The 16,279-nt window shown below is 39.3% G+C and overlaps 1 protein-coding gene across 2 annotated transcripts; it reads left to right on the top strand.

Moving 5' to 3' along the window:
* Positions 1-2,719: 2,719 nt before the first annotated feature.
* On the top strand, positions 2,720-10,733 carry LOC124863745 (luc7-like protein 3). Of its 2 annotated transcripts, XR_007037194.1 has the most exons (12): positions 2,720-2,946; positions 4,199-4,265; positions 4,353-4,392; positions 4,481-4,625; positions 4,734-4,808; positions 6,124-6,228; positions 6,469-6,630; positions 6,738-7,087; positions 7,387-7,601; positions 8,440-8,642; positions 10,124-10,208; positions 10,324-10,733. XR_007037194.1 is itself a non-coding variant. In XM_047358211.1 (11 exons), the coding sequence occupies exons 1-10, from the start codon at positions 2,848-2,850 to the stop codon at positions 8,607-8,609; spliced, it is 1,428 nt and encodes a 475-aa protein (XP_047214167.1). In that variant the 5' UTR covers positions 2,720-2,847; the 3' UTR covers positions 8,610-8,642; positions 10,124-10,733. The 2 variants fall into 2 exon arrangements, 1 of the variants encoding a protein (XP_047214167.1); XM_047358211.1 differs by having other exon boundaries at positions 10,124-10,733.
* Positions 10,734-16,279: the final 5,546 nt, after the last annotated feature.

Raw genomic sequence — 16,279 nt, 5'->3', positions numbered from 1 at the left:
GGTTAGGATGTGACAACAGTTTGGACACAGTTAGTTTAGTTCCGCCTTGTAAAGTCTTAGCTCAAAATACAATTTTATTGTTGCCTTACCCTTTATAAACTATTTGTACACTACATGTTGTCTACTTAACAAATAATTTTGATTTTAAAACCAAAACCGGTTAAATTAGCCTATTAAACTACACGTGTAGCTGTCTTGTTTTAACACTTAATGAAATAAATAGTAAATTATTTTAAATAAAACCAATATGTGTATATTACGGTTTCTTGTTTTCAAACTAATAAAGTCACTCCAGCCATTAAGAATTTAGAAAAGTTATGTCATTCTGTTTATGTTTAGCTTTGTGATCATAGTGTTTATCAATATAGGTCAAGGTAATAGGGGTGGAGTTAACTAAGCTGCGCCAGTAACCTTACCCTAACTTTGAGGCTGAGTCCAATCACCCTAAGAAGGAAGCTAATTTCAGTCACCACTAGCATAGATCTGAAATACTAATTAATATATAATGTTTAGATTTTTATTTATTTATTTTTTGCTAATTCTGGAAACCTGATCATTGCCTTATATCATATATTATAAAATGATCTGACTAACAGCAGTCAAGCAATGGATTTCAGTATTCCAGAAGAAAAAATTACAAATGGTCTTTATGTATTATCTTTATTGATAAACCTTACTAGAGGCAATATGAAAAAGGAAACATGCCTAGCATATTGAAGGTGCGCCAAAAAGAGATGGATTGTGTAAAACAGGTAAATTACCAAATAAGCAAACTCTAACCAGGCAGGGGCACAATGGGATTAGAGATACAGAATAGACATAAAAGGATATAATAAAAATGTCATCAAGCACAGTTTGACACAAAAGTGATTAAAAAAAAAACATAGTTCAAAGCAATTACCAAAACTACTTAAATGAAAACATGATTAGGACACTTGAAGACAAGCCTGAACTTTAGATTAGGGCTAAACTGACCAAACGAAAAGAAAATGAACATGACACAAAACGGACTCAAATGGTAAACAAAATTAAAGACTTCAAAACATAGGACAAACAAATATATATATTTGTTTGTCCTATACATATATATATATTATTATTATTATTATTATTAATAAACAAAAAATAATAATAATGGCTACATGTTTTGTACGTCTGCCATGGCCCTTTACAGAAACTGAAGATTTGCATACAGTACACTGAAAAAGTATTTGCCATTTACAGAGTTCAGTTTTTGAATTTTGTCTCACCTAAATATTTAGGGTCAACAACCCAATCTAAATACCAGAAAAAACCTGTTTTCAAATGAGGATTCTATTCATTGGGGGAAAACAGTTGTCTGAACTAGCCTGGCCATATATGAAAAAGTAATTTCTCCCTAAACATAATAGCTGGTTGTGCCATCAATGGTGGCAACAAGTGCAATCAAATGTCCGCAGTGTTGGGCTATTAGTCTTTGGTGGAGGAACTTTGTTTAGTCTGTTAAGTTTAGACTTTGACAAGTCTATTTCAGAACCTTCGTTTTGTTTTTTGACTAGTCAGAGGTGGACTTACGGGTGTGTTTTGGATCGCTGTCATTGCATATCCAGCATGCATTGAGCTTAAGGTCCCAAACTAAAGGTCAGAAATGTTTCTTGAGGATTTTAGGGCTGATATGTAATTCATGGTTACATCATTTATGGCAAATCTTCAAGGTACCCAAGTAGCAAAAAAGTCCAGTATAATCACACTATAATAACCATGTTTGACTGTCAATATGATGTTATTTGTCTGTTTTACACAAGATGTGAGAGGACGCACGCCTTCTAAAAAGTTCAATGTTTGTCTCGATAATCAACACGAGGTTTCCCAAAAGTCTTCAAGATTGTGAAGATGTTTTTTTTTTTTTTTTGCATATGGAACTCTTCCATGGATGCCATTTTTGTCCAGTCTATTTATTTCATATTGTTGAAGCACGAACACCGACTTTAACTGTGGTTCCTTTATGAAGGAGTCGTTGATGCATTCTTGGAGTAACTTTTTCCTGGAAAGGTTTGCCATTGTTCCAAGTTTTCTCCATTAATGTATTGTAATGTCAATCATTGGTTCTTCAGGCTATCAGAATGGCCTTCAGAATTATTATTATTTTTTCTATCCTTGTAACTGAACGCCTACCTTGTTTTATCAAGTGCTTTAAGGTGGCATTTCTTGTAAATTACCACTACAAAATTGAACTAACAGGGCAGCAATTGCTCTAAGTAGGCATGGGGTGGAGCATAGAGTAATGCTGTTCTGCCCCTCCCCACCTATTGATACTCACTGCCAGCCAGCTGGCTGAAAGAAGGTTACTTGTCTTTTCCGTTACTTACAAATTTGTAACAAAACGAACAAAAAATAGCATGTTTTGGAAATATTTTCAGGTTGGTTACCTGAGCAGATAACTTGATCAATTAAACACCTAATATAGGCTTGTGTCTATAACAGTGATGTCGAAACAAATCACCATAAAGGCCAACATTATCAAGTTGGAAGTCCTCACGGGCCACAAAATGTTTGTATAGTGAAAACATATTGTATTGAACTGTGTAGTTTTATTTTTTTTATTTTATTTCACCTGCGCAGTAATAAACTGAACAGGCAATAGTTGATTGAAGACTTTTGCTTGTAACTGTGGGAGTCAACGCTGCAGCGGATTTGCATCCGGTTCAGACTGACGTCTTTCGTACTTGAGTCGTGAGCGGGCGTTGTTGCCACAGCGTCTGCCATTTTGGTTAGAACTACTTTGTCTGGTACTTGGCATAAATAGGCTTTTCGGGATAGAGAGATATACTGTTATACTCCGAAAGAAGGCAACGCTGTTCCAACAAAATGCTGTCTGCAGCCCAGTTACTCGATGAGTTAATGGGCCGAGACAGAAACTTGGCCCCTGATGAGAAAAGGTCCAACGTACGATGGGACAACGAGAGCGTAAGTTAGCATTGTAGCTAACGTTAGCTTCGGAGAAGTGATAAGCTAACATGCTTTAAGCAGCGTGTGGTATCTAATATGCTACATGACATTTGGGAGTCAAGTGCCTTCACCACCAGGAGTCTTCGCATCAGGCTTCATTTATAATATTTTAAAGAAGTCCTGGCGGACACTTTGCGGTGCAGGAACGCGTGTTAACGGAATTAACGTTAATTTGCTAACGGTTAAGCTAGGCCAACAGATCACAATGAAGGATGGCAACGCGTTTGTTAACAGCTGCTTTCAACAAAACTATAAAACAAATTTGATCGAGTGTAATATTTTTGGCTTTCTGTAGTGTGTAGATTAACACTTTAGGATACATGTAAATGTATCAAAATGCGTGTTGGTTTCACGTTTACCCCGCATGTACACTTGTTATAGCTGTGCTGTCCAAACTAGTACGTTCGCCAAAGTCTCATTAGAGTTGAGTCTCAATTATTTTCATCATTAAAATAACCTTCTAATAATGAGATTACTTCTGTAGTTTAAAAAAAAATAGATCTACATTGTTTTAAAGTGAACATTTAAAGGTAATTTGCTTCCTTCAATTTACACAGAAAGTCAATTTACAATGAAACCAGTTAAACGTTGTTACTACCCAAGTCACAGAAAATTCTTAGTTTCATTTTTTTTTTAGATATTGACATGAAACTTCTTCAGAATAAATGTCAATTAATTGACTTGCTATAGTCCTTTATTCAGTAAAAGTACCACATTCGTTACTGTAGAATACATTTTAATAACACAGCTGTAAAAACAGCAATTGAGAAAGTTGTGCCAGGAAGCAAAAAAGTATATTACAATTAGTTTGTTCTCCACTCATCTTTAGCTATATTAGATTAGTTATATTTCTCACTTCAGAAATCTGCTGATGCTTAGTCTCTTTGATATTTTGCCTTTAATAAAGTTAGAGACACATTCTTATTGTTAGAGAAATTTGATGCAAGTTACTGACTACTGAATAGATCCTGAGTGAAGTTAAACAAAACCAGCTACCTATTTTTTTAAAGCATTCCTTTACATGTTACTTTGTTTATTGAGTTGTACAGGTCAAAGGTGCTCACTTCTCATTCAGAATGCATGTAGTGAATGCATCGGTCATACTGAAATGCTCTTGAGCACAGTGTCGGAATGGTTTTTGACTTTAATGAAACCTTTGTCCTTTAATAAAGTACGGAAAAGGTGTTAATATTTCTGTTTTTCTGTTAAGGTCTGTCGATACTATTTGTGTGGCTTCTGTCCAGCTGAGCTATTCACAAACACACGCTCTGACTTGGGTAAGGATATGTAAAACAGTATGATTTAATTCAGTACTAGATCTCATCTTTAGTATAGGATAATGAGCGATTTCTATTTTGTTGCAGGTCCTTGTGAGAAAATCCATGATGAAAATCTAAGGAAATTGTAAGTTCTACTTAAGATTTTACAATGTATTTTTCATTTTTTCCCCCATGTTAATGTTTTGACCTGATACACTGCTTCTTCATCACAGGTATGAGAAAAGCTCTCGGTTTATGAAAGAAGGCTACGAGCGAGACTTCCTGCGGTATCTACAGTCTCTCCTGGCAGAAGTGGAGCGGCGGATTCGTAGAGGGCATGCTCGGCTTGCACTTTCCCAAGCTCAACAAAATGCCGGGGTTTGTAAATTTTTGTTTTTTCAAACCAACATGCACGTTACCTATTGTGAAATCTCCAGAAAAACAAATGCGTCATGTGTCTGATATATTGTGTTTTTATTCCCCCAGGGCCCTGGTCCATCTGGAAAGAATGAAGAGAAAGTAAAAGTTCTAACCGAGAAGATAGAAGACCTGGTAGTACAGGTTTGTAACTAATTTGTTGACAGATATTGATATTTGTTTGAGATGTATTGGTCAGAATGTTGAGGATGATTTTATAATCTTTATATTTCAATATCTCAGTAATGTTTTTAGCAATATGATTTCTCTTTAAGAGATCAATTTTTCTCTCACATTTAATGCGCCCATCTATGTGCAGTAGTCATGGGAACTCTGGCTCCATTTAGAGAACCGGTTCCTTTGGTTCAACTTTTTTAAAAGAGCCAGCTCTTTCAGCTCCCTGAATGGCTCTTAAGGTTTTTGTTGATTGAATTATTGCTCACATTAGCATGAATATACACACAAAATGTATTATTAGTTTAAAGGGCAACGCAACCCAGATCCTAGGAGACCCAGAGTCTTCTTATTGGTTTGAATCCAGTGTTTCATAAACCAAGCAACCACCAGTTAATAAATATACTAACTGTGAACACCATACTACAGAGCAACATTGATCAGACTCCATTAATTGTAGCAGCAGCCTCGCTCATGGTAGATGCTGGCCACACCCACTGTCAATTAGTCAGCCAATGTGTAAAACTGCTGACCCTCCACATGTCTGCTCGTGTAGACAGAGGCGACGATACGCATATTGTCCAATCACGTGTATATTTTTAAGAAAAAAAATTAAGAGGGCTCCAGTCGTTCACTTCAAAGAGCCGGCTCTAAGAGTCGTTTCGTTTGTGGCGACAAATCACTAATGTTCAAACATATGCCTAAGCTTTAAAGGGGGTTCAGTTACACAGGCTGAGAATCACTTCTTCTAAAAGGCTGCTGTTTCCAAATCTAAAATGTTTCATTACTGGCGTAGAGTGAATCCTTAAACAAGATAAAATGAAGCACATTTGCTTTTAACAGTTTTGACCTTCCTGTTATCTGCTGAAAGTCTTGTTCTCGCTGAAAATGGTGGACGTTTCGCCATGTCATAGAAAATTCAGTTTCTGACAACTCTGTGCTCCTTTTTTCATTTTAAAATCCCTCAATGGCTGTTTGAGTTTTTATCCTGCAGTAACTACTTCCACACCAAAGAATGTTGTTTTAGAGCTTAGTATTGTTGTACGTTCACGTCATCTGTTATATTTTACATAAATGTCTGCTAAAGTTAGTAAAAACGGCACAATGCAATGTATATATTTTTTGTGTGTTCCTTTTTTATTTCACAGTTGTAATTTACATAAGAACTTGCATTAAAATAAATCGTTGTTTGATGAAATCCTAAAGTCTAAAACAGAATTTTTATAGATGACCAAGAATTCTTGTTTTCTGTGCCACTAAACTGCAACATGGCCCTTATTCTTAGATTGAGGAACTGGGGTCAGAGGGACGTGTCGAGGAAGCTCAGGGAATGATGAAGCTTGTGGAGCAGCTGAAGGAGGAGAGGGAGATGCTCAGCTCCACCCCCTCGGTGAGTCAGCTAACACCGGCTAATCGGCCTACTGACGCTTCTCAAGATAGTAGGTGCTGCTTGTGTAATACTGCTTGTTTGCAGTAATGAGTTAACCTATGTGTTCAAATACATCAATGTAAAATGGAAAAATGTGAAATATTCTTTCTTAAGACAAATGAAGGTGACTGCTTGAAAACCAGTTCCTTATTATGTTGTATGTTTTGATATGAGCTGAAACAAATCTGGTGTTTTCTTTAGACTATTGAGAGCTTTGCAGCTCAGGAGAAACAGATGGAGGTGTGTGAGGTGTGTGGGGCCTTCCTCATTGTGGGTGATGCACAATCCCGAGTGGATGACCACTTAATGGGCAAACAGCATATGGGCTACGCCAAGATCAAATCTACTGTAGAGGAGCTCAAGGTAACAGAATGGTTTATTTTGCATTTGTTTCTGAGAATTGCACATCTAAGATATTTAATGAGCGCTGTCTGACGTTGGCTTTTGCTCAATTGGGGATTCTTTCTCAGGAAAAACTCCGTCGTCGCTCTGAGGAACCTTCAGATGAAAGCCCTGCTCTCAAACGGGACAGAGAAGAGCGAGAGCGCGAGAGGGAGGAGAGGGAGAAGAAGCGCAAAGAGGAGGAGGAAAAGGAGAAGGAACGGGAAAAGGAGAAAGAACGCGAGAGAGAGCGGGAGCGTGAGAGGGAGCGAGACCGAGAGCGCAATAGGGAGCGGGACCGGGACCGTGAGAGAAGAGCAAAGCGGAGCCACTCCAACAGTCGCCACTCCAGCCGAGCTTCAGACAAGAAACGGAGCAGATCCCGTGACCATCGGAGGTCTAGGAGCCGAGACCGGGATAGGGAACGTAAACGCAGCAGGTATGGCAGGTTTAATGATGCCTCTTCCAATTTTTTCAACTCAGTGTATATATGTGATTTAACATCCTAAAAAGGTTTTTAGCACAGTACTGCAGACGTTTTACCCAATCGCCAACTTCAAACTAGATTAATAAAATTTGAATTTACAGCAATTCTGAAATAAAAAAATCTTTTTTTCTCTATAATTTTTTGCAGCATGAAGGAGCAGTTATTGTTAGGTCACAGTGAGAAAATTATAGTGAAACTTGCTTTAAACAAGCATCAGATTTTTTTCTTCAACTTTGTTCTTCTTTCTCTAGGAGCCACGACAGAGAGAGGAGGCGCAGTCGTGAGCGCACTGACAGAAAACGTCGCTCCCGCAGCCGCGACAGGAGGAGGTCGCGCAGCTCAGAGCGCAAGTCTCACCGCCACCGAAGCCGCAGCAAGGACAGAGAAAAAGACAGGGACCGGGATAGAGAAAGAAACAGAGACAAAGGAAGGGAGAAAGACAAAGAGCGGTCATCAAAAGACAAAGGTAAGAACTTGTTTTCCTCAGCTTCTTATAAGTGTCTAGGATGTTCTTCAAACTTTGACATTTTGTCATGTTACAACCACAAATGCAAGTTTAACGTTTTGGGATTGAAAGTGAGTGCAACAAAAGTGGTTCACATCTGTGAATTGAAAGGAAAATGATTCAAACATGGAAGCTTTTGCTCTGGTCAAGTAAACCCAAAATGTAACTTGGCCAGCATGCAAAAGGACATGAGTGGTGCAATTCCCACTGTTAAACACGGTGGGGGCAGCTTCATGGTGTGGAGATGTTTTTCTTCAGCCGGGACGTGGAGATCTGGTTGTTAATGGAAACATACTTGTAGCTTAATACAGGTAGATTCCGACAGAAAACCTGTTATAGACTGCAAAAGTGTTAAGGCCCTAAACATATAGCAAGCAGTACATTAGGATGGTTTAGATCAAAGCACATTTGCATGTTAGAATGAATGGCCCAGTCAAAGTCCAGCCCTAAACCTCATTGAGACTTTGTGGGAAGACTGTTCACCATCCAGTCTAACTGAGCTGGAGCTGTTTTGCACATAAGAATGATCATACATTTTAATCTCTAAAGGTGCCAATCTGGTTGCGATATACTCCAGTGGGCTTATAGATGTAACATGTGGAACTGAATATAATGATGCATGCCACACGTTTCTGGTTTAAATCTGTAAAACAAAATAAAATGACCATTTATCACTTTCCTTCTACTTCATAATTATGTGCTATATTGGTCTATCACATAATATCCAAAGGCTTTTTGATTTGCACTTGTAAAAAGTGTTAAGCTTATGAATGCATAAACATTTGTAATGTTTTTTCAGACCATACAGCGACAGAGGAGAAGAGCAGCTCTAAGAAAGAAAGTGATGCAGCCACCATTAAAGCTTCGTCGGAGCCGGAACCCATGCAGACCGAGGTTGCCTCCTCCTCCCCTCTGCTTAACGGCCAGCAAGAGCTCCTCCAATCTGAAGGTGACACTCAGTCCAATTAAAACTGATCTGATAGGACCTCAGATCAGGCTCAGGTAAGTGCATCCTCCTCTTCACTCCCCCTGGCTCTCGACCTACCCTTTCACACTCTCTCCCCTTTCCTTCAAGCCTCCTACCTCCCTTTCCCCTCCCTTTCCGCCCCTTCCGTTTCCCACCTTGTTTATGTTTAGTTCAATGCCTATGATTTTTGTCATATATACTATATGCAAATATCTTTATCCTGTTTTTGATTAGTGCATCGTAAGTATGCACTGAAGATGAAGGACTAGGCCTGATGAATGAGAAGAAAGTAGAAAACATTCACACAAAGCCAAGAGGGAAAGGCCAGTGTAGCCCTGAGCAAACATGCCCAGAGGTACCCCTCGTTTTGTATCAGTTTTTGATCCTTATAGATGTTTTATTTCACTTTGTGGAAGAAATAACAGAAAACAGTTATCCAGTCAAATTTTCTCTAGCTGTATATACATGTTTTTACTTTTTATGAAATTATATTTTTTACTTTAAACAGGAAAACGTAGTAATTGCTGTTTTTTTCATCCAGGGAGGAAGTTAAGTAGCTGTGTTTCTACATGTTAACATGTAATCCTGGGAAACTTGCCCAAACGCATGTGTAAACACAACGTTTTCATATTGAAGCTGTAACGTGAAGATCAAATGCCATGGATTTATTCTCCAGCTTACTGTGCCTGATAATGCCATGCACTGTGTTTTTCCTTGGGGGGGGGGGGGTTGTAGCTCCTGGGGGGGGTCTTAATGACACTAACTGGAGGTGTAGGGTTTATCGGATGAATTGCAGCTGACTTCTATACCTCACACAGCGTTGGTGTTGTGAGCGAGACCACATGAGAAAAAGGGCAAATTAAAAATCTTGGATACTCTGACTGTCAAACTGTGCAGGTACTCACCCCAGGTACTCCTTTCTCTACCCACATCCATTTATGAATGCTGTTGCCTGTCTGAAAAACAAGTAGCTACATCTTTAGAACATGTATCCACTGTTAATTGTCTGCTTTGCTTCTGTATTTGGCAACATGTTGGGGGAAGAAGAGTTATTTGAAGGAATTCTGAGATGTAGACAACCTTGATATCCTTTTGCCATTGGCTGAAATTGTCACTGACATGTCCACAGTATTATTATTATGGCTCTAATTATGCTACATGTCAGGCACATTTCCACTCTGGTGAAAGGAATATTTTTTTGGTTTGTCACTAGTTTTAAAATATTGCAAAGTTTGTAGATGTAAAGCAGGTAAAATATACCAAAGTTAGATGAGAAAAACATGACATTAAATTGTCAAATGCATTCAAAACCTGGAACTTTTAATGCCAAAGTATAAAAAAAGTTTTTTTTTTTGCCTTATTCTCTGTTAATATGATCTACATTTCCCCCCACGAACAAATTAATACATTTGACCAGCAGATAAACTATTGCCTGCATAGCTGGCCATCTTTGCTATAAGCCCATGTTGCTGGGACCTTTGCTAACGTTGGACATTGTGGCCGTTTTGCTCTGCAGGGGAAGCTGGAATACCTTGTGGAGGAAGAAGCTGAAGAGCACGCCCACCTTTACCCTGAACCTGACTCCGCTGCCTATAAACAAGGTGAACCACAAATGTGTAGGGGTTATTTAATAAATAACCAAAAAATGTCTATATCTAAATAAGAGAGGGTTATTAATACATTGTTTTTGTTCTGTTATTGGCTGGATAAATGCAGTTGTGGTTCATCTGATATACATCTGATTTACTGGGATAGAAGGCACCCAGATATCACCATGAATACTTAGGAAACGTTCTTAATGGGCTTTTGTTTTGTTTTGTTATAAATTTTTACACATCCTATGTTTCCTGGCATTTAGTGAAAATAAAAACAGTGCTTGTGGTTTGTATTTGTCAGGGTCTACATCTTTTCCTGACCTTCTTTTTTAAAACCAATTAAAAGCGTATGTACAATGTATGATCCTTGGCAGGGAGTGTTTCTTTTCTCCTCCAATTAAAGCTCTTGTCCCATAAATGTAAAATATTCTGATTTAATTATGATCTGAAGCTTTTCATTATTTGAGATTTGTTTAATCTTCGCCTTGCTTTCGATGTAAATGTCATATTGAATTAAAAAGTGAAATCTTGTCTTTTGTTTTTTTTGTGATGTTTTTCTACATTTAAGAGATTGATTTTTAGCTTCCTGTTTAAATGAAAATACATCTCGTTTTTTTCACATGAAAGCAGAAAACATATTTGAAGGTGCAATATTTTAAGCTCCATCCACTATCACAACCAGAGGGATAGTGGATCCAGTTACTTAAAGCTGATAAAGAAGACTGACTGTTCTAGAGTATCTTGAGATGATTCTGCATAGAAGGGTTCTTCTTACAATGATTATATTGGGACAGCTCTGAGTATCCTCTTCATGAGACTGTAACACAATAGAGCGTTTCCTGCCAGAGGTTCAGATGTGCTGCAACACAGACTGCTACAGGAAGTCCTTTTTGCCCACAGCTGTCGCCATCTTTGGAGAACCTTAGATAGGAGTTACTACAACATTTTCTTTTGGGATTATGAAAGAGTCCCAAATGAGATGTTTTTCCAGCACTCATGATTTTTGAGCCCATCTCTGCTCCTCAAAGCTGTGTGGTTTTCAAATAATTTTCACATGTCTTTTCAGGCTTGGGAGAGATCTTTCAATGTTGACAGCAATGTTCGCCATCACAGCATACGGTTTCTTATTGAGGGGCCTGCTTGGTCAGCAATCTGTAGATGTTTTTCAAACATTTACCTGAACCGCAAAATCTTTTCGGAGCTATATTGTCCCAATTATCAGTCTTCCACAGTGTTGGTGCTCAAATTTCAATGTCTTGTCAAGTCTGAATTGCCTTATTTGTTGTGGCACCATGTTTTTCAGAAATGCAAGCCTTGTACTTCGATTAGCATTAGCATTGGCTGTCAGTAAGCCTGTTGCTCACACTTGCTGAGTTTTTCTACTTCCAACTAAAGAAATTCAGAGGAACAGGTTTATTTGCTTTGAATTAGGGTTTCATTTAGCAGCAAAGATGCTAACCTTTGGTCTTCTAACACACAAACACCCTTTAGCATCATGTAAAGTAGATCTCCAAATAAAATCTAGAGAGTGAATATTATTGTTAAACACTGGAAATTAAGACTAGCCTAAAAAACTCAAGCAAAATGATTGCCAGCAAGATTAAATTTCTAAGCAGGCAACAAGGGTATTGCCAAATGAAAGATTTTCTACTTAACTGCATGGTTTTCAATCTGCTAGACTAGTCTTTTCCACACTTTTCAGCTATCTGGTCTTCCTCATAAGTTTTGATTAATTGCTGTCACATATTGCTAACTGGTGCAATTATTACTGTTTTCGGAAGAGGTTATTTACTAGTAGCTGTGGCAGAGCAACAGTCATGAGTTACATGCTGCTGAATCTCTGTACTTGAATCATTATTTAAAAAGGCATGTTCAAAATAATAGTAAAATACACTGCTCAAAAAAATAAAGGGAACACTTAAACAACACAATATAACTCCCAAGTAAATCAAACTTCTGTGAAATCAAACTGTCCACTTAGGAAGCAACACTGATTGACAATCAGTTTCACAGCTGTTGGGTAAATGGAAAAAACAGGGGGAAATCTTTGGCGATTAGCAAGACACACTCAATAAAGGAGAGGTTCTGCAGGTGGGGACCACAGACCACTTCTCAGTACCTTTGCTTTCTGGCTGATGTTTTGGTCACTTTTGAATGTTGGTGGTGCTTTCACACTCCTGGTAGCATGAGACGGACTCTACAACCCACACAAGTGGCTCAGATAGTGCAGCTCATCCAGGATGGCACATCAATGTGAGCTGTGGCAAGGAGGTTTGCTGCATCTGTCAGCGTAGTGTCCAGAGCCTGGAGGCGCTACCAGGAGACAGGCCAGTACACCAGGAGACGTGGAGGAGGCCATAGGAGGTCAACAACCCAGCAGCAGGACCTCTACCTCCGCCTTTGTGCAAGGAGGAACAGGAGGAGCACTGCCAGAACCCTGCAAAATGACCTCCAGCAGGCCACAAATGTGCATGTGTCTGCACAAACGGTGAGAAACTGACTCCATGAGGATGGTATGAGGGCCCGACGTCCACAAATGGGGGTTGTGCTCACAGCCCAACACCGTGCAGGACGCTTGGCATTTGCCAGAGAACACCAGGATTGGCAAATTTGCGCCCTGAGCTCTTCACAGATGAAAGCAGGTTCACACTGAGACATGTGACAGACGTGACAGAGTCTGGAGACACCGTGGAGAGTGATCTGCTGCCTGCAACATCCTTCAGCATGACCGGTTTGGCAGTGGGTCAGTAATGGTGTGGGGTGGCATTTCTTTGGAGGGTCGCACGGCCCTCCATGTCCTTGCCAGAGGTAGCCTGACTGCCATTAGGTACCGAGATGAGATCCTCAGACTCCTTGTGAGACCATATGCTGGTGCGGTTGGCCCTGGGTTCCTCCTAATGCAGGACAATGCTAGACCTCATGTGGCTGGAGTGTGTCAGCAGTTCCTGTAAGATGAAGACATTGAAGCTATGGACTGGCCCGCCCGTTCCCCAGACCTGAATCCGATTGAGCACATCTGGAACATCATGTCTCGCTCCATCCACCAACGTCACGTTGCACCACAGACTGTCCAGGAGTTGGTGGATGCTTTAGTCCAGGTCTGGGAGGAGATCCCTCAGGAGACCATCCACCGTCTCATCAGGAGCATGACCAGGTGTTGTAGGGAGGTCATACAGACACGTGGAGGCCACACACAATACTGAGCCTCATTTTGACTTGTTTTAAGGACATTATATCAAAGTTGGATCAGCCTGTAGTGTGTTTTTCCACTTTCATTTTGTGTGTGACTCCAAATCTAGGCCTCCATTGGTTAATAAATTTGATTTCCATTGATAATTTTTGTGTGATTTTGTTGTCAGCACATTCAACTTTGTACAGAAAGTATTCAATGAGAATATTTCATTCATTCAGATCTAGGATGTGTTATTTGAGAGTTCCCTTTATTTTTTTTGAGCAGTGTATAAAGTTCAATCTCTGAGGTCATAAACAACATCAGTTTACTTTTGTTCATTATAAAGTATTCCATTGGAAAATCTTTGAATGGAATACTACAATCTCAATGGTTTGAAGAATAGCCAAAAAGACTTAAGACTGGTCAGCTGCTTGGTGATCAAAGAAGCTCTACAGTGACCTGAAGGTACTGAAACAACAACCCCTATTTCGAGAAACGCTGCTGGCAGAAAGGCTCCCTCAAGGTCTTATTGTGGAAAAAAACTGCACCTGCTGAATGTCAATAAGCACATTGACATGCCTAAAGATAAATCACACAATATGTTAAGGACTGATGAAATCTGTTGCTCTTTTAGGGTTTAGGAGCTGCAGACAGTTGGTCTGCATGGTGGCTCAGGCATCATGCTGTTGAAATGAATCTTACACTAGTGTGGGGCTTATTTAACATTGTCAATTGGTCTGCCAACAGAAACATTCTTGAGATCAACATCTTCCTTCCTTTTAACATTATGGAGAAGGCAGCTCAATCTTCACACCATAATCCAGCAGAAACTTTGGAGGGTGACATCATAAAGACTTTTTCTGAGGTAAAACCAGGAGACACAAAGGAATGGTAGAATCTGGTCTAATTGTTCTGGCATACCTGTGCACAGATGTCAGAAGTCAGTCAACTCCCAATAATGCAAGTTTGTTAGTGTTTAGAGAGCTAAACATTAGCTCATATGACTGCTTATTGTGAAAGTATTTTTTTCAGTTTATGCAGTAAATTACTGGAATAGAAAGTGCAGTGCTTTTAATGCATTAAGCTGTATGGGATTTAAGGAATATGTTACTCTTAATGCAACATATTCATACCATAACATATGTGCAGATATGTACAAGCTTAAATTCATAATTTTGGAGGATGATGAGCTGCAATAACGATAAGATTCTGAGCTCAATATTTGAGTTCAGGCGCAGGTGTATTTCATGCTCTAACAAACCACTTGACAGCAGGGGGCGCTATGTACATATTTCTTGACAGGTTCTTCAATAAGCTGGCAGTGGCAGCAGCCTCACAGTAGCATAGAGATAGTACGTGTTTGTGGATGTGTTGCCATTTTATTTTGTGCATATTCACACTGAAGCTGAGAAAAAAGAAAACCTTTGAGGGTAGCAACTCCTTTCAACAGTCTCACACTCAGGCAACATTAATGTCTCGATCTACAGCACCCAGTCTGCTCATGTCATTGGCAAAGCAGAATTTCCCCTGGGTAAGAATTGCAGTTACAGAAAAAAAAAAACAACTGAAGAGGCTAGAAAGAATAAGGAGGCAGTAAGCTGGGGAGGCAGGAGAAAGGAAAATGTGACAGCGCAGGAAACTGGGAACGAGAGCATGGAAAGAGTGAGTTTAATGGGTTGCTAAAAAAAAAACTGAAAAAATGTCTCCTGCATTCTCTTGTTTTACTGTCTTATACAGACATGCAGTGACTCAAATGAAGTTTAAAAGACAGAGCAGAATAGAGGTTATTCAGGAGGGAAGGCAATTCATCAGGGCTGTTAGCATGCTGTCTGATTAATAATCAAAACTCTAATACTTGCTAACAGCTTATGTCACTTGCCACTCAGGCTGAGATAAGGCAGAATAATTTCCCTCTGTGTGGTTGTCATTTGTACTGAACTCATACATCGTGTCCAGAAAACTGTTTGACCAATATTTCTTTCTTTCTGTAGGAAAATTCAATGTTCAACATGATTTGTTTCGCATTACACAACCTAGGAAAGTTTTTCATCACCAAGGTGACAGGTGTCAGAGGAAACAGTAAAGAAGGTGCAGAGCAGAAAATAGGTTTGCCCTTTAGATTGCTTTACAACAGTATAAAACAGCTGGGCTTTATGGAAGCATGACTAATGTTTAGATAATTAATGTACTATAAGCAGCACATATGCAGGTCAGCTGGTAGATATTTACATGTATTTAAATCTATACTATATTGGCAATCACTTTGTGCATGACACACATCCATCTCTGGGGATGGCTCTAATAAAGCATGGTGGTGGCAGAATTATACATAGGGATCCTTGGAATGATATGATGGAAGGTGCTAAATGCATGTGGATTGATACAGGTAGAGGAAATGAATGGTTTAAAAAGATATGTTTATATACATAAATATAATGTTATATTGTGAGATGGAATGGCAACCTGTCCAGGGTGCACCTGCCTTTCACCCGTAAACCGCTGGAGGTAGGCACCAACTCCTCTGCAACCCTGTATGGAAGAAGTGGGTATAGAAAATGGATGGATGGAAGGATACATAGAATAATCAGACCTACACTTACTATGGTTAGAGTACGCTGCTGTACAGCAGTGAGATTTCTCCAAAGTAATGGGTGAAAATCGGGCATACAGTATACCGAACAGAGACGTACCGTGATTTAAAAAACATTTAAAGCAATGGGTGAGAAACTGGGTGCTCCCTGGACAAGTTGCCAGTCCTTTACAGGGAAACACAGAGACAAACAGGAAAATATACTATGCATGAACACACTTATACCTATGGGCAATTAAGATAGACCGATTAAGCTTACAGTCAACTTTTTGTACTGTGGGAAGAAGCCTGGAATAAACCCATTCATGACCCCAG

This window comes from Girardinichthys multiradiatus, chromosome Y (genome assembly GCF_021462225.1).
Source record: "Girardinichthys multiradiatus isolate DD_20200921_A chromosome Y, DD_fGirMul_XY1, whole genome shotgun sequence".
In the NCBI taxonomy this organism is placed as follows: Eukaryota; Metazoa; Chordata; class Actinopteri; order Cyprinodontiformes; family Goodeidae; genus Girardinichthys; species Girardinichthys multiradiatus.
This window is presented reverse-complemented; position numbering and strand designations above follow the sequence as displayed.